The 23,962-nt window shown below is 41.9% G+C and overlaps 1 protein-coding gene across 9 annotated transcripts in view; it reads right to left on the bottom strand.

The window, feature by feature from the left end:
* Window positions 1–23,962, bottom strand: part of PALM2AKAP2 (PALM2 and AKAP2 fusion) — a 480,648-nt gene that overhangs the window by 437,229 nt on the left and 19,457 nt on the right. For 3 of the 9 annotated variants that reach the window (XM_060609061.3, XM_060609056.3, XM_060609063.3), the window contains exon 1: window positions 4,592–4,665. The exons of 1 other annotated variant lie outside the window; for it this stretch is intronic. In XM_060609061.3, the coding sequence (XP_060465044.3) occupies window positions 4,592–4,596 (5 nt within the window). In that variant the 5' untranslated portion in view covers window positions 4,597–4,665. Of the gene's footprint in view, window positions 1–4,591; window positions 4,684–23,962 lie in introns of those variants that run through there. 5 more of the 9 variants (XM_060609057.3, XM_060609059.3, XM_060609058.3 and 2 more) reach the window with 5 other exon arrangements.

Below are 23,962 nucleotides of genomic sequence, written 5' to 3'. Positions count from 1 at the left end.
AAATGTGGTAGGATTTAATTTATTTAAAAGGAAGTATTTAAACTTATATAAGTATGTGCTTCCAACTCTGTTTTGTTGCATGGAAAATAGGAAGGATACCTCCAAACTGTTCATGGTAATGCTCTAGGGACTAAGACTTGGGGGAAAGAGTAGGGAAAGGGATAGGTTTATTTCATAAACTGAACCCCAAGCCATTTGAATTGTTGTAAAAAGCATACATTACTTTCGTCACAAAAATTAATTTTTAAAGGCCTTACACATTCTCAAACATAGTTATTCAATGCCTACAATATGCCGAACACATAAAATGGCACACTTTGTGTAACAGGACAGACATAGCCAAGGAAAATGGCTCAAGGTCATATGGTACCCATAGTCACATTGAGACTAAACAGGAAGTTCCTTGAAGACAGGATCAGGTCACCATTTATCCCCAGGACCTATCGCAGTGCTTGGCACATATAAAATATTCAGTATGTTTGCTGCATAAGGGTGAACGCACGAATGAAGGCATATGCTAAGAACCAGAAGTCAACTGTGATTCAGTCCCCCTTCCACACTTATCCCCTCATGAGCCTAGATTTGTTTCTGTGAAAAAGCAAACTTTAGCTTAGATGCTTCGTGATCTCTTCTGGATGCTTGAAACTTGTCCCGTGGCTAAGTGTCTGTGAAAGCAGGCCCCTGACAGGCAATGGGAAATGTCATTTTTCTGAGTCCCATCAGATCAGTTCTGAGGCCGCCACCCGTGTTGTCAGAGCCCCAGTGCTGGCAGAGATGGCAACAATTGAAAGAGTTCCCGTGCTATGTCCTCTGTGCCTTTCAGCTCTCATACTGTTTTGAAGACTGTGTTCTAGAGAAGCGTCCAGCAAAACCTATAGGTGTGGTACCAAATTAGTAACCGCATACGCTGAAGGTTGTTCCCACATACACATTGTTCTCACACTCAACCCAACAAGGAGGGCAGCCAAGTACAGTCAGGACCGTCTTTGCTTGTTACGCATGTTTTCTCCTATTTCAACTAAGATGCTCTTGTTTTTTGAAAACCAATAAGGCTCGTGAATAAATGATCGTATTCTTATTTTCACTCCATTTCATTTAAAATTAGTGACCTCGAGGGGCGCCTGGGTGGCTCAGCTGATTAAGCGTCCGACTTTGGCTCAGGTCATGACCTCACATGAGTTCAAGCCCCGCGTTGGGCTCTGTGCTGACAGCTCAGAGCCTGGAGCCTGCTTCGGATTCTGTGTCTTCCTCTCTCTCTGACCCTCCCCAGCTCATGTCTGTCTCTCTCAAAAATGAATAAACATTAAAAAGTTAAAAATTAAAAATAATAATAAAATTAGGGACCTCGGCTTATTCAAAACTATCAGGTACTGGCACACCACAAGCTGGCTGGTTTTTAAAACTGATAATCCCCCTTCTCCTATTGCAAACATTTGCAGTATTCTGATGCTTGCCTATGACACATTTTCTATGTCATCCATTTTACATACCTCCAGAAGGAAAGGCAATTTTAGCTTTTTGTACTTTGAAGCTTTGAAGACACAAAACACAAATAATTACCATCACACCCATTCATAAAGCTCCTTGTGGCACCCCATTGCACTTAGCAGCATCTCTAAACCATCTTTTCCTCACTGCCAAAACTCCAGCCATACTCCCCTTCTTTCAGTTCTTCTAACCTGCCAAGGATCTCTGCTGCCCCAGGGCCTTAGCATGTGCCATTTTCTCAGCCCAGAGTGCTTCCTCTCTCTACTCCTCACCAAGCCAACTCCTACTCATCCTTTAGATCTCACATTAGATATCAGCTCCTCAGAGGGGCTTTGTTGACCTCCTAATCTAACCTATATTCCCTTCCTGTTATTTCCTCTGCATCATTTCCCTCATGGCATTTATTGCACTTTGTATTTGTATATTCATTTGTATATTCATTCATTCATACAAATGATTCATTTGTATTTGTATGTTCATTTACCGCTTTAACATCTATCTTTTCATTAAACTATGAACTTCAGATGATGAGAATCATGCCTGCTCTGTTGACCAGTGCTAATCTCAACAAGTATTTGTTGGTTAGATGAAAAAATTAAGCAAGTGAATTTTATCCCCCCCTTTCAATTATTTTCCATAAACATAAGTTGAAAATGATAAGGAAGGAGAATGGAGTTATATCTTAGATGGGATTTTTGAGAGGGTTTAGATAGAGGGGAAGAACAGGATTTGAGAAATTTGGTTACACCCAAGACAGGAAAAGGTAGTATTCTGAAAGAAGAGAAAAAGAGTTAAAAAGTGAATTATATTAATGAAGCAATGGAAGTGGGAGAGTGAACAGATTAGACAGCTAGAAAGGCAGGAGGTTAACTGGAAGGTGAGGAGGACCTTGAAATGTCACAGGGGGACAGGAAAGCCAGGGCCAGGCTGATCAGGAGAGAAGGGGGCTGGCTGGGACACCAATCTGAACCCTGCAGAAGGACAGGGAAGAGCATGATACGGAAAGCCTGTGTTCACCAGGAATTCCACGCGGGAGGTAGGCACACCTGGAACAAAAACTTAGCTGGAGGATGGAGAGAAGATGAGGGAAAGGTCTGGGGAAGGAAGCTTACAAATCCTGTGTGCCGTTCCTCAGTTACTGAATGCTCAAGTTGTAAGTCTGGAAGGTATGTTATACATTAGAGTATTCATGTGAGATGGTTAAGATGAGAACTACTGTCCTGGCAAACAGCCAGGGTACCCTTTAACCTTCCACCGTGGGATGACTAGACCTACATACATCCTCTTATAAAGGACAGTTTCCATGTCTAATAAAAAAAATGGCATTGGGCAATAAGAACAGAACATGCCAGAAGCCAAGTCGTCCAGCTTCTGTTCTGTGTACTCAAGCCTGCTATGTCTCCTGGTTGCTTCTGAACATCTACAATGGTATCTTGAGAATTGTGTTACTCTCAGTTGCCCTTGGGGCATTAAGTTTCTTTATAAATTGTCTGGGGGAAAATAAAACACCTTGGCACCAACCTGAGACCCCACAAAATGTCAACGAGGACTCCTGGAGACCACAATAATAATAATAGATAATAGATAATATTTATAGATAGTAGATGATATTTATTGAGCTTTCTTTGTTCCAGGCTCGAAGACCATCATATGTACCAATTTGTTTGATCTTCACAAAAATCTCATGAAATAGTTATCATTCCTGTTTCCAGAAACGAGGCCCAGAGAGACTGACGTCATTCAGCAAAATGCACAAGGACTCAAGCCCAGAAAACCGATTCCAGAGACTTGATCATTAACTCCTTGAATTCATATATACCTTACAATTTACAGAGCCCTTTAGAAGATACAGAAATATTATCTGATTCTCTCAACAATGCTTAGAAGTAAGTCAGGAACATCTTTGTCTCCACGGTACACATAGGGAAACTGAGGCTCGGAGATATTAAATTACTGGTACAGAAAATCAGTAACACTAGTGCCAGCCAAGTCAGGGGCTGAAATCTACAACTCCTCACTCCTAAAATGCTGCACCACCTCTTACTTCTGCTTTAGCAGCCTTGTTGGTGAGGATTAAATTACATTTACACAATCAGATATGCAGAGGGATGACAGCTGCATCTACGGTTTATTGGGTTTGGCATGAAGATCCCGATACCTGAAAACTGGTCGTTATCTCTAGGCTGAAACATGATTTCTTACAGCCCCAATGTCAGGAAGTATCCGTGGGAAGAGAACAGGAGGCGGAGAAGCTGACCAAGTGAGCAGTATCTAATAGCTGGCTCCAGAATTCACCCTTTCTTGGAGCCTGTCGCCCGTCAAAGTGGCCCTGCTGCGGCAGGAGCCTGAGAGAGTGACCAAAAGGCAACGCTGGGATGCAAAGGCTGAGGGGAGAGAAACCCCAGTTCGAACCCAAGACCGAAGCCCTTTATTGTGTCTTTTCTGGTTAACGCCCCTCCTGCCTCCCTGCCCTCTCTTCCCCACCCCTCCCATGCTGTGCCCACGGTGCCAAACGTTGTAAGTCAACCCCCCGGCTGCTGCTCCTACCTTTCTGTCTCATTTCTCAATTACCCCAGGAACAAATCAATAATTTTGGGTCGTCTGCTGGTTTCTAGTAGCCAGGGCATTGCAGCTCTGTCTCATATTACCCACTAACTCATCATCCTTCCATTACACAATTCACACCGAACCACATTTGCTTCCGATCCGCAGTGACACCCCCCCCCCTTTTTTTTAACTGCAGTCCAATAATGCTGACATGGTTAGGAATCGGAAGTAATGGCTATTCTCAGCCAACTCCCTGAGAATCGGAAGCTTGGGGCAGGGATGGGGAACCCTAGGACGTGCTTCCCTCCTTAGCAGCAGCGTCCCCTCCGGAGGCCCTGCTGGCCAAGAGGCAGCGGCACAAAACCACTCATCCCGGGGCTCCTGCCCCTTGGCTCCAGCCCCTGCGACTGCTGCTATAGAAACACCAGGCGAACACACTGGGCTGAAATTAAACACCCATCCGGGACTGGGACCCGAGCCCGCATCTGCCTGCTGCCGCGGTCGCCATGGCAACATGCCGAGAGGAGGGCAGCGAGCCGCGCGCGGGGATACTCACTCCATCGCGGGGCTCCGGGCGGCCGGGCGCGCTGCTGCGGGGCTCACCGGCGCTGCTCGCCTCTGCCGGAGCCGGGCGCTCTGGCCGCGCCGCGCGCGAGGTGGAGCCGCAAGCCTCTCCCCTCCCCGCCTGCACCCCCTCCCCCCCTTGAGGGTTGAAAGTGAACGCTCCGGCTCTCTCAGCTCCCAGCCTGCGAATAAAACGGGAAGCAATTGGATAATGTTGTTCGCTGGGCGCTAGACAAGCCACTCCACTTAAATGTTTCGGGAGGGAGCGCTCTGGCAGCTGCGCGCCGGGCGGTGTGGCCACCAGCGCGCAGTGCTGGGGCGCCCGAGGCGCCAGGTGCGCCCGCGGTTCCCCTGGGACGGGCGGCGCTGCACGGAGATGCGGGGACGACTGGGAGGGCAGAGGGGCGGCTGCGGCGGTGACACAGCCCAGAGGGTTCGGGGAAACGATTGAGTCATCGGCAAGGTTGCAGCTCTTGCAGCTTTGAAGTTGCAAAAGAAAGAAGCGTCTAGCAAATAACAAGTACTGCCCCCAGTGGGTCGGGCATAGGTTCGGAAACGCCATTGTGCCAGCCCAGCGGGCAAACGTCTGAGTTTCCCAAGGAAAACTCCAGCTGCGTTGCGGCGCCTCAATGCGGTGTTTGAACCCTTTGGAGACCCCACGCCCTTCTCACCCCTCCATATTCTGCGTATTCCTGCCCACTGGAAAGATATTGTCCAGTGTCACTTTCCTTAGCTCCTTCTTTGAAAACAATAGATACATTGAACGTGGTTTCCCAAATCACCACAGCCCCACCCCAGAGTTATAAGCCTCCCCAGGGCATGTATGCCCTCCCTGTAACCCCTCAGAGAATTGCCTACTCCTAATGGTTTCCCAGGTGGGGACCTGGCTCCCACTCAGGTGCCCTGCACCTGCTGCAATAAAGAATGGATGGGACAAGCTTCAGGCTTTCATTGTGTGGTTCTGCCCGATCTCTCTGCCAGTCCGTGTCTGCCAGGTGCTAAGGAAGCAGCCCTATCCATAGTCATCACAGTCCCTGCCCTAGTGGAGCTCCCCCCGGTAAAGCAGAAAGACAAAGCACAGAGAGAGAGAAGTCAACATCAACAGAGATCGAAAATATTGCTATAACAATAAGTAATAAGATATCAAGATGAATGTTTTAAAATTAAGTGATGATGGTGACTGCACAAATTTGTGAGTATACTAAAAAGCATTGAATTGTACATTCTGGCTGAATTTTATGGTATATGAATTATACCTTAATAATGCAGTTTTGTAATACACACACACACACACACACACACACACACACATACACACACTCCAATGGAGAGTAAGAGAGAAGTAGACCTGCTAAGTTAAGGCCTCAGGAAAGGAGCCCTGAAGAGACTGGCCCAAAATGGGAGGGGGCTCCAAAATGCAGCCCCATCTGTCTAGATGTTATAAGCTCTACACAAGCAAGGGGCTGGAAGGAGACGGGTACAAAATGTTCAGAGGGGAATGCATTGCTTCTCCTTTCCTTCTGGAAAGTGAGCCACAAAGTCCAACCCAGTGACAATTCACAGGGCTTTTGGTGGAAAGAGATTCTGGGTCATCTACAGGTTTCCATTCACAGAGAATCGAGTATGAATTTGGAGATCACAAAACCCTCCCTCAACCTATGTCCCTCTCCAGGTACCATCCCACCCACCTTTTACTGGTCCCCTTCATAGCCAACCTTCTTGAAAGCATTGCCTGCACTCACCACCTCTCCATCCTCAGATTTGTTCCCGGTAGCTTATAGGATTAAGCTCAACCAGGAAAGAGATTCATTTGACATATCTTAAAAGTACAGAGATAAGTAGTCCTGGACCAGGTTAGCATCTCTCAAAGAGCTAAGAGACCCAGGCTTCTCCAAAATGTTCTCGTCATTTGTAGTCTCCCTTTCTGAAGTCATTTCATGGTCCAAGTTGGCTGCTCCAATGCCAGCCATCATGTCTGCATTTCAACCAGCACAAAGGTAGAAGGAGCAAAGAAGAAAGGGCAATGGAAGAATACCAGCTACCTCTTCTGGAAGGCTCCCAGAAGCTGCCTCAGGACATTTTCACTTACATCTCTTTGGCCAGCATTCAGTCACATGGCCACATTCAGTTTCCAGGGAGACTGGGCAAAACAGTCTTCATTCTGCATAGTCATGAGTCTAAATTCAGGGCTCCATTCCCACAAAAGAAGAAGAAAATGGGTATTGGGGGACAACCATCAGTCTTTTCTTACTCCTCAACCCTTAGCAATCTAGCTTCTGCCTCCCCCGGGCCACTGACACTGCTCCCCATAAAGTCACCGATGCCGAACACAACGGGCACGTCTCAGGCCTCTTCTTGTAGGATTTGTGAGCAGCGTCTGACATTTTGACAACTCCCTTTTGTATTTGTGTTTTGCTTTAGGTTGGTTTTATTGACACATGATTTATATAATGTAGAACTCATCCTTTTTAGGTGTACATGTCTAGCAGTTTGAATACATCATATGCTCAGGTGACCTCCACCATAATCAAGATAAGCAACATTACCATCACCCCCCCGCCAACAGTTCCTCTGAGTCCCTCGATGGTCAATCCCCTTCTCCCACCTCCAGCTCCTGGCAACCACTGACCTGATTTCTGTCTCCATGGTTTTGCTTTCCAGACTGTCATATAAACAGTCTGTAGACTTTTGTACTTGGCTTCTTTCACTTAGCAAATTCTTCTGAGAGTCATCAGTGCTGTGTGTAGAGGCAGTTCCTTTTCATTGTTGAGTACATTGTACAGATGTACAATTTATTTATTCATTCATCCGTTGATGGATATTTAGATTGCTTCCAGTTTGTGGCAATTACTAATAAACTTCTATAAACATTGAAGTACAGGGCTTTGTATGAACATATGTTTTCACTTCTTTTGGGTAAATACCTAGAGTCACTTCTTCCATCTTGAAATACTGTCCAATCTATGATGCCACACTGCCACAGCTCTAGCTACCCTTTCTCTCGTACTTGTCTTTTAAATGTTACTTTTCTTCAGGGTCTGGTCTAAACTCTCTTCCCTTCTGACCATACATACCCTCCCTGAGCAGTTTCATCTACTTCCAAGGCTTTCCTTAGCCATTTTTATGGTGCTCACTTCTGAAACTAAATCTCCAGCCCATCCATCACTCTTCTAAACTTCAAAACAGAATATCCAAAGGCCATATATCCAAAAAGCACTTAGCATTTTCACCTGTAAATCTCCTCCTGATGACCTGTCTGCCTGTCCTAAAAACAGGGAAGGAGATGTCCACACAGAAGTCTGGGCACCTTGTTTGATTCCTCACCATCCTGACCTCCCACATCTAGTCATCAAGACGTATCTAGGCTACCTCCTAGAGAGTCACAGAGCCCACTCACTTCTGTCTATCCTTACTGCTGCTGCTAAAACAGCCTCCCTTCTGGCCTCCTTGCCTCTAGTCACATCTGAATGAGTTCCAACTCATTCAACTGTACTGTATCTTCCAAAGACACAAGATCTAATTATATCATCTCCTTGCCCAATACCTTTCAATGGGCATCTCTTACCTTTAAGATAAAGGTTAGATTGCATTGCAGGCGCGCCCTAAGTTTTTTGAAGTTAGTACATTGACTATTATAATATTCAAATTCAGTAGAAACATAAGAATTAATTCATCTTGTAGGGCTGGCTTATACCTTATTAAGAGTCACAAATCACAAATATATCATCTGCTACATTTAACTATAGGAAAAAAATAACAGACTTTAGAGCCAAACAGATTTGGGTTAAAATTCCAGGTTGGTCATTTATTAGCTTTGTGATTGGGACATATTTCTTAACCTAATTCATAGGTTTCTTCATCTAAAAATGAGGACAATAATGTCTATCTTTAAAGGTTGATTTGAAAATTAGATGCATTTTGTACAAAATGCCTAACACAGTGCCCGGTACTTAGCAGATACGCAATTAACAGTAGTTATAATAAGCTATTTCATAACTATTATTGCCACCATATCATTATTATTACATTGTAACCTTCCTCTGAAATCTCCAACATTGTAACAGCTATATCTTTATCTTCACAGCATCCCTTTGAAGAAGTGAAACCGATACAGATATAGACACTATGAAGATCAGCTTGTTTATTCTCTTTGATGAAATAAGAATGTTAGACTAGATGATATACTAATTATTCATTGAAATGATATAGATATATCGATAATATAACATAGTAAAGTAGCATACGAAGTAGCAGGATATGGCTATGTGTATTTTCGATACATATTCTCTAATTAGCTTATTCATTTAAGTTGCGCTCACTAGATACTATTAGTACTCCAAATACACATTAACACCTCTCTAAGTTGGAAGTCAATAACTTAAACAACTGTACCCACCTGAAATTTAGTCTAGAACCAGGAAATAAAAGTGATATCATAAAGTGCAGGCTATAAGCAATTATTCTTAATCTCCTTAGGGTCATAAACTCCATAGATGAAAACTATGGACACTTATGCCAAGAAAAACATACAGGGGCAAAAACCCACATTGTTCTTACAATATCAGTAGGAGCACAGATCCTCTGAAGCCCACCCATTGTCCATGGACTTCAGGCTAAGTTGTACTTGTCTGGAGTTTGCACCTTGCTTGCATATATGTTGTTTTATTTTTATCCTGCAATTGTCTTCTAGGACAGTTATTATTACTGCCATTTTGTAGATGAAGAAACTGAAGCTTAGAGTAGTTAAATACTTACTCAGGCTATATGTCAACAAGAGTCAAGTTTATAAACAAAACCAAAGTCTTCAACCTCCTGGTCTAAAAGGAGAATAAGCTAGCTTTGAGAGAAAATGCGACATAATTTCTATACAGGCATAATGCATAAGCTCTAGAGCTGTTTAAACTAAGGACCATGGATGGGCTTTGGGGACCTGCCTCAGACCACACACAGAATCAGGTCTGGAGTGGTGTATGAAGTATAGAGAATAGGCCCGTGCCTTTCACTGTGTTACCTCAGTGTTCTCTGATTCAGACCAAACAAAACTCTGAACGTGACTACTTTGGATGTAAATCTTAGTATGTTTGGTTAAATGGTGTCTGGTTCACTAATATTAGAAACAGACAACTAGAAGAGGTTGGAAAGAATCTGGAAAAGTGTGACCTTGGGCAGTAACAGCTAAAAAGTGAAGAAGAAAAGTATGAAAATGGGCCCAGTAAAACAAAACAAAACACAGAGGAATCATTCAACCTAGGAACGAACGGTCCTATACATCAAAGTAGCTCCTGAGAACATCACAGGATAATCATGCTCAGCACCTGTGTTTAAGGCTAAACAGGTTTTCAAATGTTCCCATTTACGTTAGGTTGTCATTGTTTCTACCTCAGCTAGGCTAAAACGTAGTTGTTTGGAAAGTGTATTGGTGTTCATGTTCAGTCCCATTTCTCAACAACATTTGGTTAATGGAGATATTACTATCTAATGTAATTCTAAGTGTCTAACTGGAGAGGAAGGAAATAAAAGCAGACACAGTCACCTTGTTAAGCTCAAGGCACCATTCAAAGACATTAACAAACCCAAAGCAAATCATTAGATTGATCATTAAAATATAAAAACAGACGGTTTTCTCACTTACCTGGCATTACTGGGTTCCAACTCTACTCCTAGGAGTAATATGTCCTGTGGAGCTTTATGTAGTTTTTACATTTTATAACATACCACTTTACCTTTTTACTTCCATGTAAATAATGTTACAATGAGAGATATGTGGGAAAGAAACATCTCTAACAGAAACTGGGTATTTGTTCATCTAGAGCTGTGCATGGGGAGGGGGGGTTGGCGGGAGTATAATTAAACAATTTACTGAGTTTCATTAATCTATAGATTTTCCACTTGACTTATGGAGCTGGAGTTAATATGGAGGCACTATTGAACTTCATGCCTCACTCTTATTCCACCATTAATAAGTCCTCTCTAAAAATATGTCACCTCAAATGGCTTCTTGTAATTCTGACACTGCATAAAATTAGCCCCTAGATTGTGACAGGAAGGATATTGGCAAAATGCAAGGAGTTCTTTTCTTTGGTTAAACACAGGCAAAGTTTCTCTCTCTTCTTCAGAGCCTTTCTATTGACTTCTCTATATACGTATGAGTATGCTCCCACAAGACACTAATAGCATTGACTTCTGACTCGTGGATGATTCTTGGAATCACAGTCTACTGGCAATGGGAAGGATTCTGGGGTTACCTAGTCCATTAGCCAACACAAACTTCTACAACTGACCTGGGATCATCCTCCTTGTTGAAACACATTTATTGTGTTCTTTTAGTTCCAAAAGCTGAAAAGGCCTATTTGTTTTTTGTTTTTAGAATCCTCTCACCCACCCACAAAATGACGTATGTGTTCAGAACAGCCCATGATTATGTATGTACAGATGTAGCAAGAACATTTATTTCACCACTGCCAAGTCTGACCTATGATGGAAGATGAACAATGACCTCTCAGAGATAACGCCAGTGACACCATGGACTCATCAAGGGGACTTTGCCAAGGAAAAGCTGCCCCTTTACCACACATTGGAGAGAAACCAGTTCAATGTCACCCAGCTACACTGCATATTGGTTAAGCTGGGAGCCAGAAGACCTTGGTGAGGTTTGATATAAGGCCATTAGTACTTAATTTAGTATAATCTTATCAGCTGTATCATTCATGGTACTGAATGAAGCTGGAAAAGCTATTTGGTTAAGGTTGGCTTTTTATATGTATTCATTAAATACTTTCATCTCCTGACATAAATATTAAATGTCAATATTAAAAGTACCTACTACCTAAGATGAGCCTCAAGATTTTTTTGGAACCTATTTTGAGGAGGATCATTAGAGAGCTGAAAAACATTTTTCCCTTATGAGAATTGGAAACTTGGTTTTATTCTTGAGCTAGAATATTCTTCTGCTCTAGGAAGAAGTAATGTAACATTGTACTTATGCAAATGCAATTAAGTACCTATTAGAATGTAAGCCCTATGGGACAGAGATTTCTTTTTCTATTTTGTTCACTTGTATGTCTCCTAGAACAGTGCCTAGCACATACTAGGCTCTGCATAAATAACTGTTGAACAAAATCATGAAAAAGATCATCTTATGAGAGACCTCAAGGAATTGTACTTTCTTGGATGTACCTTTTATCAAATTTAAGTCTTTCTCATAGAAATGTTCCTTTCTCTGGGGTGCCTGGGTGGCTCAGTCAGTTAAGCATCCAACTTCAGCCCAAGTCATGAGCCTGCTTCCGATTCTGGGTCTCCCTCTCTCTCTGACCCTCCCCCACTCATGTGCTCGCTCTCTCTCTCTCTCTCTCTCTCTCTCAAAAATAAATAAGCATTAAAAACAAACACTCCTCTAAGTATACATTGACTGCCCTGTATAATATTGTTTGTTCATGTGCGTATGTTGCTCTCTCAGGGATCAGGAACATGACCTAAACACACAAACATACACACACACACATACGTGCATACACACACACACACACACACACACACACACACACAAAGATAGGCAAGAAAGTGTGTAGATCTGTTTCTTTTTGGTGCTGCAGAAAATTCTGAAAAGGAACTAGATAATTCTGAGACAGTACAACTTGGTCTAGATTGTCAATGTTTCACCTATTGTTATTAGTATTAATACTCAATTGGTATTGGCATTTGGAATTAATAATAAACCTAGACCTTGGGACTATGTGTGGGACCCAGTATTGTGTTTAATGCCACTTAGGGGTAGGAAAAAAAATCACGCCCCAGTAGGCAGGGCAGGGTTTCCAGTGAAGGAAGTATATAGTCCCATTCTCATCATCCTGGGACTGGGTCAACCTTGGGATGGGACATCTGAGAGGGGTGCAGAGAGGGGTGTTAGCAAGCGGTTAAAGGAAAGATGGCATCGGTTACTGTGGTAGGAACTGGGACCACAATGATGCTTGAGACATGGTGTCTGCTCCTAGGGATCTTACGGTTTAGTGGAAGATAGACGTGTATCTAATCAAAATTGATATATAACGTCATGAGTGGGCTCACAAACGTGAAGATGAGCAGGGAAATAGGAAAAGCTTGCTGGAGGAGTTTGATGCCTAAGCTATGTCTTTAAGGATGAAAAACATTTAACCAGCAGTGTATGTATATGTGTGTGTACATGTCTATGTGTGTCTCTGTGTTTTCAAGGAGGAAAAAGTGAAAAGATTTTCCAGGAGAAACCAGAAAAATAAAATACAAAGAAACAAGACTCAGCAGGGTGAGGTCTACATATTCCTGGCATTTGCTGGAGTGTGAGGCAAAGAGAAGGACCACAGTAGAGTATACCTCAACTCCAGAGGCACTATTTACATACAATCCAGCGTAATGGTGCCCACTGGAGTTAAGCAATGCAGTGGTCCTGAAGGAAGTGGGTAAAGGGGAGTAAAGAAGGTCACTAGAGGGTTTTGACTTCAGAAGCTTAACTAAGAGACAGGATGACACTGACAAACACCCTTCCTTACTTCCAAATCACAGCAGAACATCAAGGTTAGAGACATTCATGGTCTCTCTTAATTTATAACTATTTCCTTAAAATTTTGGGGATGCATACAGAACAAAGAGAATCATGTTTCATGATTGATGCAGCTGATTTCATCTACAATCAAACTTGATGCTTACCACATTTCAAATAGTTTAGGATTCCTCCCCTCTGGGATATGCAGACAATATATTGTGATGTGGAGGAAGGTGTTATCTAGAAGTTGGGCATCACGATACCTTAACCTTATGCCTTATGTCTTTGCTTCCGTGTCATGTTGGCAAGGTACTAGCATTCCGTGACAGCATGGAGGATGGATTTTAGGGTGGACAAGGCCAGAGGATAGAAAGCTAGTTTAAAATCTGCTGCAATCGTTTAGACGAGACAATAAGTACTTAAATTAGGGCGATCAGAGTTGACATGGAAAGGAAAGAGGGTCAAGAAACATGCCAGGGCTCAGAATGTGTGGGTAAGAGAAAGGCATCATACCTGATTCTCACAGCTCAAATGATTCACGGAAGGTGATAAGACTAACTGAGCCAGAGCTTTCAAGAGGAGCCTGCAGGGACCGCCAGAGAATTCTGACCTCAGCACACGAGCAGCTAATCATCATTTTCATTTCCCTCTGCACCGTGACCACCCTGTATTTTGTCATATGGCCTATGAAACACACTAAGCTGCCCACAGTAGGGCTGTGCAGAGAAATCAGGAGAGGAGAAGCAACATTTGAGGAAAATAGAATTAATTTTTTTTACAAAATACTGTTTCAGAGAGTTACGAAACTATAGTATCAGAGGGCTCAGGGAAAATAAGTGAAGTAACCAATGATTCAAATGTTATATTATTTGGTTATGTGTCAATCTAAAGAACTAGGTAAGTGACTCCCAATAAGAAAGCACTTAATTTTCAGGCAGCAAACTTTCCATCATTAAAAAGATCAGTAAATGAGGCCAGGCTTCCTCTTAGCTACCAGTTGCCACTTCTCCCCATTAAACCTCCATTCTCAGATAAAAGTTTTAAATCTCTTCCTTTGAACCAAGTAAACCATACCAACCATTCCCTCCCATTACCTTTGTCAGTTACTCACATTCATTGACACCCCCAGAATTCGTCTGTCGGCCAGATACCATCATCATATCACTGGCTTAAATGCTTGTATGAATGTCTTATGCAAACCTTTTCTTCATAGTTTCTTGACCTTCTCAACCCAGCAACTTAACTTCCATTCTGCTCAAGCCAACTACGCCCATCAGATTTCACACTGAAATGCCAAATATGAACATGACCTATTTTTAAAGGAAAGATGAGTCTTATTTTACTTTCTCAGATTTCTAGAATCCATGTTTTTCCATATCCACTTTTCTTCCTTCTACTCCTACAAACTTACTGCAACATGAAAATAGCGGGGGGTGGGGGGGTGGTTCCCATGGGCTTAGGTCCAGATCTTGGGAATGAGATAGTACAGTGGCATCTCCATACTGTTCTTGGTTCTCTTTCACAGGGGTGTAGGTTTGGGGAACAGAAGCTGAAAGAAGGTATGAGGCAAAAGCAGGTTCTCTCCTTGCCTCCCAGAGCTAATATTCTTGGTCTTGGAATGCTCAGAGTGCTTAGAGAAAATGTAAGTATACCCTGGTCTCTTTCCAGGGAGGGAGAGTGAATGTTCCCTCCCACATCTCCAATGCATACCCAATGAGGCTGACACAAATGCAGACCTGGACAGGAAATCTGAATCAGTGAGAAGGTCCAAGTCAGGATCAGGCTAAGGTTGTGAGTGTCTGGTTCAACACTTTGAAAGAGGATAATTTTGTCTGTAGAGACAAGTCTATCTCCCTACTGCTTTCCTATCCTCTCTGTACCATTGTCTCTGAACTTATTCCCACCTAACGAAGATGTTAGCTAAGCATAGCTTTAGGTGAGCTTTGCAAATTCAGCATACAGAGACAAGGCAGGTATTTTACGTGATAAAGTGGGCTGGGTAGAAAGATAATAGAGAACTGTGGGGACTCTGACAAATCTGTATACCACCTAGAGGTAATAACCTCTACTCAGCCCCAGCAAACTACCACCATGTAGAAATATAGGTCTGGTACGTCCAGAGCTTCTGAATTTTCTGAAGGAAAAACAAACTTATTTGTACAAAATCTGCCCCCAAGAAAATGGTGAGTAACTACCAAAAATTTCTAAACCCTGTGGATTGAGGACCATGTTGGCCCTTTAAAAACTCTGTTTTAAGGGATCAGCAGTGATGGGTTTGAATTTCACCAACTACATGGATGTCTTAGAGTTTCCTTACAGAGTCACACAATTTACTGCATGGCTATTTAGTGATGGAGTGGGGGTGGGGAGTGCTCCGGACTTTTTAAAAGAATGTTGGTTGTTAGGTATGGAGAGAGAGGTCAGGGCACATACGAGTTTTCTTAGGGAAGTTATGTGTTTCAGGACAAGTCAGAACAAGCCATTCAATGGGCCTGTAAGCAGATGAGTGACAGGAGGGGAGCAGGGGTACAGAACACAGAGGTGCAGTAGTCCCTGAAGCTTCTCCTCCTGGAGATGACTATGCTCAACATCCAGTCAACAGAGATGTTGACCATGGGTATCATGTACAAGATGGTGACCCAAAGCACATTTGTCCCACTATCGACCCTCTGCAGAGCATGGCCTTTCTGCCACCCGAGCTGTCCTAGAAGCCTCCCAAACTTACTCCGCCACCCTCTGGACCCCCTGCCTTGACCGATGGTTCATTTTAACACTACAGATAACTCTTCACCTAGGCAAGCTCTTTAGTTTGAGTTGGGTTTTTGTTTGTTTGTTTGTTTTTGTTTGTTTGTTTTTTAAGAGACAGGAAGTATGAGTGTGGGAAAGGAGCAGAGGGAGAGAGAAAGAATCCCAAGCAGGCTCCACTTTGAAACCAGATACAGGGCTTGATCCCATGACCCTGGGACCATGACCTGAGCTAAAATCAAAAGTCGGACACTCAACCAAATGAGTCACCCAGGTGCCCCTTTTTAACTTGAGCTCTTTAGCAGCTTACAAAGATGAACTTGAGCTGTGTTTGTCTCCAACAATACAAATAACTTCTTCCCTTTTAATTTTCCATATTCATAAGCATCATTTGCACAACACTTCAAAACCAAAACATTAGGAAGTGTTTGAGAAGTTTAAACAAAAATAGTAAGGCCAGGAGAGGCTGGCTGTAAAGAATGAAACTGATCTCAAGAACCCCAGGCCCTCAGCCTTGCAATCCTCCAGTGGAGATTCATATTTTCATGGAGGGCACTTAAGGACCAAAACTATTTTCAAGCTCCCTTCATCCTCAGGTGAACCTCTGAATTTCAGACTAGACACTGTGACTGGTTTTGAGAAACATATTGGGGTACCAGTTAGTCTTTGAAATAATACCAATTTTTAAAATGCATATTAAACTTTAAGGATAAAGTTGCAGATTGACCAGAACAAATATAACATTGTACAAATTGTAGGATTCTCCCATCCAAATAAAATGCTACCAGCCAAGGTTTTTTAGAATAGCTCTGGGCTTTGACTTTCTTTGCTACAAGGTAAAAATATTCTAGAACATGTTTGGCTTCTATGAAGTGTGCCTTTCAATTTCCTTGTAAAAATCAAAGAGGCCTTTGCCCCGACTGGCACTGTAGGAGCCAGGTCAATAACCAAAGCAAGTGCAGACTGCCAAGTCTACAGAGGTGAGGGGAGGACACCAGACTCAGAGACAATCTGAGGTCAGAACTAGCAAATGTGAGGAGGGGCAAGGTGAGAATACCAAGAAACCCAAGAAAAATGTGCAATCTCACCAACGACTGGGCCAGAGTACAAGGAAGTAGTTTGCTACATAAAGAGTCAAGCAAATCCCCTGGGTCCTCCTGCAGCCATTACATGCAGTAAGAGCACAGAGGAGTTTCGGGTGTGGAGTGTGGTGTTATTATTAGAGTTAAATATAAAGAGTAAGCTCTTCTGAAAGTCTAGACCATTTTGATTTTAACACATCATAGCCCATTCATTCTACCTGCACAGAATCCTGGAACCCATATGCATAATGGTTATTTGTTGGCATATTGATCATTTGGGACATTTTGTTTGGCTTTAATTTAATAACAGATTTTCTTCAACTCCTGAAGTGCCTCTAAGAAGTCATTACCTTTTTGGGGCACCTGGGTGACTCAGTCAGTTAAGTGTTCGATTCTTGATTTCGGGTCAGGTCATGATCTCACAGCTCTTGAGTTCAAGCCCCGTATCAGGCTCCAGGCTGACAGTGCAGAACCTGCTTAGGATTCTCTCTCTCCCTCTCTCTTTATGCCCCTCTCCCTCTCACTCTCTCTGTCTCTCTCAAAAATAAATAAACTTAAAAAAAAAGAAGTCATTAACTTTTTTACTTTTATTTTTATACCATGCCAAATCACAACCAACCCTGAAGACATATCCACTGTCGGTAGAGATGTTAACTCTTGAACCTCCAGCAAGGTGACTTTCTGAAGAGAATAAGTCATAGGTGTGTGTGTGTGTGTGTGTGTGTGTGTGTGTGTATCATATAAAAATCATATATATGTTATACTATATAGTATACGTATATGTTTTGCTATATAGTATAAGATACATGTTATACTATATGGTATATCAGAACAAGGGATATCTTGGTTATTTTTAATATATGAGGCATTATCCAACCATACCATATTAGAATTACCATCAGGGTTGAATAACAGTCAAGTCAAAGTAAGGATGGTCCCACAGATTGGAGACTTGTCAGGAAGAGCAAATAATAATAATAATAATAATAATAATAATAATAAAATGCATATGGGTACTAGGAGCCAGGTTTCTCAGTGTCTGAGAAAGGAGCAATAAATATACAAAGAGCAAAAATCAGAATGAATCCTGTAGTGTTGGACTAGAATTAGAGATATTGGCATTAACTCATTGTTTTTAATACACAGATCGGTAGATACAGAAATATAGATACAAATGTGTACATGCATAATGTGTCTATGGAATGTACACACGCAAACATATATTCTCTGTAGTTCCGTCCACAAAGAGAGGGCCTGGGAAAAAGGGCACCCCAATAAAAGTGAGGTGAGGACACCTTGTTCCCAGATCTGGGTTTCTGGATAATATTCTCCACTAAAGGCACCAAAGCCCCTTAGAGAAATTATCCATTTCAGAACCGGGACTAAAAAAGTACAAGATGAGCCTGAAACAACTTATGCCAGAAAGCAAAGAAGTACTTGAAGGATGAAGAACACATCAGAAAGAAACAGGAACCAACTTGTACTGATTTGGTCTCAAATCAGTAGACAAAGGAGGGGCAATAGAAATAATGATGGAAACAGACTATAACCCATAAAATAAAATAGAAATCCATGAGTCAACAGTAACAGAAGGAAGGGACAGAGGGACAGAGGGAGGGAAAAAGAGAGAAAGAAGGCAGCTTAGTTGAATGACAAATGAACTCCTGAGAAGAGAATTTTGCAGTGGAAAAGCCTGGAAGACACCACCTTAACCAAGTGATCAAAGTGAACATCACCAGTAATGGGCCAAAGTGACCCCCTGTACCACCTGACAGGATGCTTGAGAAGAACAAGCATCTCTTCTGTGACATTCTTGCCAAAGATGTTTCACCTGTGTTAGTCACAGTTAGTTAGAGGAAACGTCAGATAAATTCAAATTGAGGGACACTCTACAAAATAACTGACCTATCATCTTCAAAGGTGTCAAGGTCATGAAAGTCAAGGAAAGACTGAGGGAGTGCTCCAGGCTAGAGGAGACAATACAGAGACATGACAGCTGAATGCAAGTCATGAACTAGGTCCTTTTCCTACAAAGGATATTTTTAGAAAGTCTGAATGTGGTCTGAGGATTGTACAGTAATAATATATTGAGGTTAATCCCCCAATTCCAATGGATGTATTGTGGTTTTATGGGAAAATGGCTTTGTTCATAGAAAATATTGTACATATCAGACAGAGTGATAGGGCACTGGGCTGGCAAATTACTCTCAAATGGCTTAGGAAATAAAAGGTCTTTGTAGTATTTCCAGATTCTCCGTGCATCTCTGATTGTTTCATCTGTAAAATGTATGACTAAATACAAAATATAAACATGCACAATATATAAAGTTTTCCATCTTGATAAACTATAACAATTCCCTTGATAAACAGGTGAAACATCCATTATCTTGTATCTACATATTTATTTTTTAATATGTTATACCATATAATGTCAGCCTTTTCTATTTATGGCTACCTTTAACCAAAGCAACTAACTTTTTTCTCCAGATACAGAAAACCTGAAGCAGGAAAGCAAGAGCTATCTACTTTTGTCTACTAGTAACATGATATCTCTTTCTATAAAGAAATTACCTTTTAAAATTTAATTTAGTTGAATACATGCTTCTGTAATTTTATCATCTTAAATAAAGGTATGTTTACCGAACCAGCTAAAACAATAGAAAGAATTTAGGAAATTTGAATTAATTAGGCTTTTCATGAAAAAAATGTCCAAGACTGGCATAGAGGGAAGAGATAATGTTGTTTGTAAACTAATTTATTAAGTCACATTTTCAGAGGCAGTTTGATTATAAATATTAAAAGAGCTATTTTCTATGCCTACATATTATCATATGTTTAAACATCCAACATGTTTAAAACCAAATTTGGGGGGCACCTGGGTGGCTCAGTCGGTTAAGTGGCCTGTTCTTGATTGCAGCTCAGGTCATGATCTTGAGGTTTGTGCGCTCGAGCCCCAGGTCGGGCTCTGCACTGACAGGGCGGAGCCTGCTTGGGATTCTCTCTCTCTCTCTTTTTCTCCTCCCCACCCCCCCCCCTCAAAATAAATAAATAAAACTTAAAAGAAAAAAACAATACCAAGGGGAGCCTGGGTGGCTCAGTCAGTTAAGCATCCGACTTCGGTTCAGATCATGACCTCCTTGTTCATGAGTTCAAGCCTCACATCAGGCTCTCAGCTGTCAGCATGAAGTCCACTTCAGATCCTCTGTCTCCCTCTCTCTGTCCCTCCCCCACCTCAAACCCTCTCTCTCTCTCAAAAATAAACATTTTTTAAAAATTATTAAAAAAGAAAAAAAACACTAAATTTTCCCATTTGATTTTCAAACCTAGTAACCAAGGCTCTTAATGAAACTTACAGCTAAACTTTTCTCTGAGCTACAGCTTTAGCAAGAAAAACTTATTACATTCAACTTATTTAAATCATACTTATAAATTTTAATTTCTCTTACTTTACATTTATATAAGCACTTAATGTTTTGAAATTATAAAAGCTAGCTGGAAAAGGTACTTGCCCCATTAGATTTTAGGAGCCCTTATTACCAACTTACTGACTCTCTCCATAAGTAGACAGAATACATCTATTTATTTGCTCAGAAATTAGTTCATATTGGGGCACCTGGGTGGCTCAGTCGGTTAAGTGTCTGACTTCGGCTCAGGCCATGATCTCTCTGTTCATGGGTTCGAGCCTCACATCAGACTCCATGCTGACAGCTCAGGGCCCAGAGCCTGCTTCAGATTCTGTGTCTCCCTCTCTCTCTGCGCCTCCCTTGCTCGTGCTCTGTCTCTCTCTCTCAAAAACAAACACTAAAAAATGTTTTTAAGAAATTAATTCATATTTATAATATGATCAATTAAAGGATAAAGACATAATTGATGGCCATTTGTTCCTTCTGGGAACAATCAGTGTTGATAAATGTGTGTAATTTTGTGATTTTCCTTCTAAATGTACCAAAATAGCCTCTTTTTATCTAGTGCCTTTTTTTCCACAATAGTGACAATCTTTCTTTGGCCTTATTTTATAAGTCCTGAAGAAAGTAATTCTGGAATTATTCATTCATTAAGAGAAATGAAATCTGATCACTGAATGCTAGGGATTCAGCTTCCTTTTAATTTCGGTGCAGCAATTTTAACTTTACAGATTTTGGCACGATTGGGTCCAGAATTAACGCACATGAAAAATGACCAGAGTTTTGAAAGAAGGAAAAGGGCTCTGTAAATGTCCATCGACAGATGAATAGATAAAGAAGATGTGGTATATATATACAATGGAGTATTACTCGGCGATCAAAAAGAATGAAATCGTGCCATTTGCAACTACATGGATGGGACTGGAGGGTATTACGCTACGTGAAATTAGAGAAAGACAAAAATCATATGACTTCACTCATATGTGGAATTTAAGATACAAAACAGATGAACATAGGGAAGGGAAGCAAAAATAATATAAAAACAGGGAGGGGGACAAAACATAAGAGACTCTTAAATATAGAGAACAAACTGAGGGTTGCTGGAGGAGTTGAGGGTGGGGGGTGGGCTAAATGGGCAAGGAGCATTAAGAAAGACACTTGTTGGGATGAGTAGTGGGTGTTATACGTAGGGGATGAATCACTGGATTCTACTCCTGAAATCATTATTGCACTATATGCTAACTAACTTGGATGTAAATTAAAAATAAAAAATAAAAATGAAAGAAAGAAAGAAAGAAAGAAAGAAAAGAAAAGAAAAAAGAGAAAAGGGCTCTGATCTTTGGAGTCAAAAGAGCCCAATTGATACAAACCAAACTACATAAACAGAAAGAAAAATACCCAAAACTCTTCAACCTTGCATTCTCTAGTGCCAGTCACAATCGGAATCCTCAGGCAAACAACCTACAAAGGTCCTAGAAACCAGATTGCAGATTCCCTATCAGCTACCCCTTGACAGAAATTACTGAATGGTCAGGCCATAAAATTAAAACCCAGACGGCACCATGGCTGCCACCAAAGTAGGGGCCACCGACCCTGTTCATGCAGAGCAAGAACCAGAAGCAGAAACAGATGTGACCACGAATCAGAATTAGCATGTGAGAGCCAGAGAACACAACTGCCACACGGGACTTATAGGAGCCAAGACAATGAGCCAAGGGGACCCAAGGGGGTCCAGGTACAGACAAGATACAGACCAGGTGCACTTTCATCTACAGGTTTCTGTGGTATGCCGTATCACAGTGGAACCTCCAAAATAATGGCCAAAGACATACAGTACAATTATTAACATGGTATTTATTTGTACACAAAGGGAAATAATAATAGGCTGATTTCCTCTAAAAACAAACAAACAATCAAACAGGACTTAAATATGAGAAAGAGAAGCAGGGGAAGGCAAAAAAAAAAAAAAAAGTCATTTGGGAACACAAACTTTGATTTTCATACTTAGAGTGCAATGCTGATCAGCTGGCAGCCAGCAAAAAGGCCAGGGGGGGGAGTTTCCCCCGTGCGGCCAAATGGCTCATCAAAGGAAGCCATTTCAGCTGTTTGTTTATTCTCCAGAAGACCTGAGGAGTTTAACTTGGACTCTTACAGAACAGGCAGTCTCTACATCCTGTATCACGTCCTTCAGTGGACCCTCTGTCCACATGTCCAGTTCAACTTAGGCTGAGTCTGCACCATTTCCTTATTTGAATTATTCACTGATCATCAAAAAGGTAACTTAGGAGTAGCCAAGGCAATCCAGATTTCAAATGAAATTGCAGAAATCAAAAATGCATCTCCATTGCTGTAGGTGTAGGAAGCCTTGATGCAGCTGCTTTTCCACAGACTTCCCACCCACTACCTCACCTTGTTCTCCACGGTTAGCGGTCTTGCCATCCTCTTATCTTTCTTCAAGATGTGCCTTTGCCAGTTACTGTTAAGATGACCAACTTGTTCCTGCTTTCCTGAGGCTTTCCGGTTTGGGGCACCGAAAGTCCCATCTCCAAAGAAACCCCTCGGTCATCGGTGGGACAGTTGGGCCCCCCTCCAGTATTTTCCCTCTGGACTACCATAATTAAGTCCACGCTGCAAGGGTAAAAATATCCAGGAATGCTACACCTTGAAGAGGTTTCTGGACACATTCTGCATTTCCCATCAAGTGTTTTCAATGATTCTCATACTGTGGTAAAATATACATAACATAAAATATACCACTTTAACCATTTTAAGTGTATAGTTCTGTGGTATTAAGTACATTCATGTTACCGTGCAAGCATCCATCCCCAGAACCTTTCCATCTTCCCCACAAAACTGCGCACTCCTGAAATACTAACTCTCCAGTCTCTCCTCCCCCAGCCCTTGGCAACCACGTTCTACTTTCTGTCTCTATGAATTGACTGCTCTAAGTACTTCGTATAAGTCGAATCATATAATAGTTGTCCTTTTCTGTTTTCAAGAATTTATCAAAGCATATATAAATTGAATTTTGCTGGTTTACAATTGTAATAGCTAAAATAACCAGCTGTTGACTGAGCATCACTAGCAGAATAGGATCAGTATGCAACTTTTTCTTGTTGGCCTTCCACCCACCTGAAAAATTCATTCAGTGAGTAAACGAATGGTACCCCACCCCCGCCTCAAAACTTGGGCAGGCCCCAGGACTTTTGCTAGTTGCTCTTAAGGAATAAACAGTTGGTCACTTTCAGTAGCAAGCAAAAATCGTAATTCCAAAACCAGGGCACATTTGAACTGTTACCAGAAATCCTGTCATCTTATCATTCATTCTGGGGGTGCTTTGTGGTTGGCAGAGCACCCTACAGGGCCCCTTGGTGACAGTGATACCCTTTGTAGCACACACATACTGAGGAAAGAAGAAAGCAGATGATTGGTCATCGCAAATCTTTGGTAAATCTGATCTAACAAGACACTGAGCGGAGGCATCTGACAGGAAGTACATCGACCTTAATACTCGTGTTGTTCTTCATCTAATTTTAACACACCCAGGACCTGAGACCCAAAAGCCAGAATTTCCCTGCACCTAATACACACTGTAATATTCTATTTTTTTTTGATAC

Source organism: Panthera onca, chromosome D4, assembly GCF_046562875.1.
Source record: "Panthera onca isolate mPanOnc1 chromosome D4, mPanOnc1 haplotype 2, whole genome shotgun sequence".
Lineage (NCBI taxonomy): Eukaryota > Metazoa > Chordata > Mammalia > Carnivora > Felidae > Panthera > Panthera onca.
The sequence above is the reverse complement of the archived record's forward strand: the minus strand, read 5'-3'. Positions and strand labels throughout refer to the sequence as shown.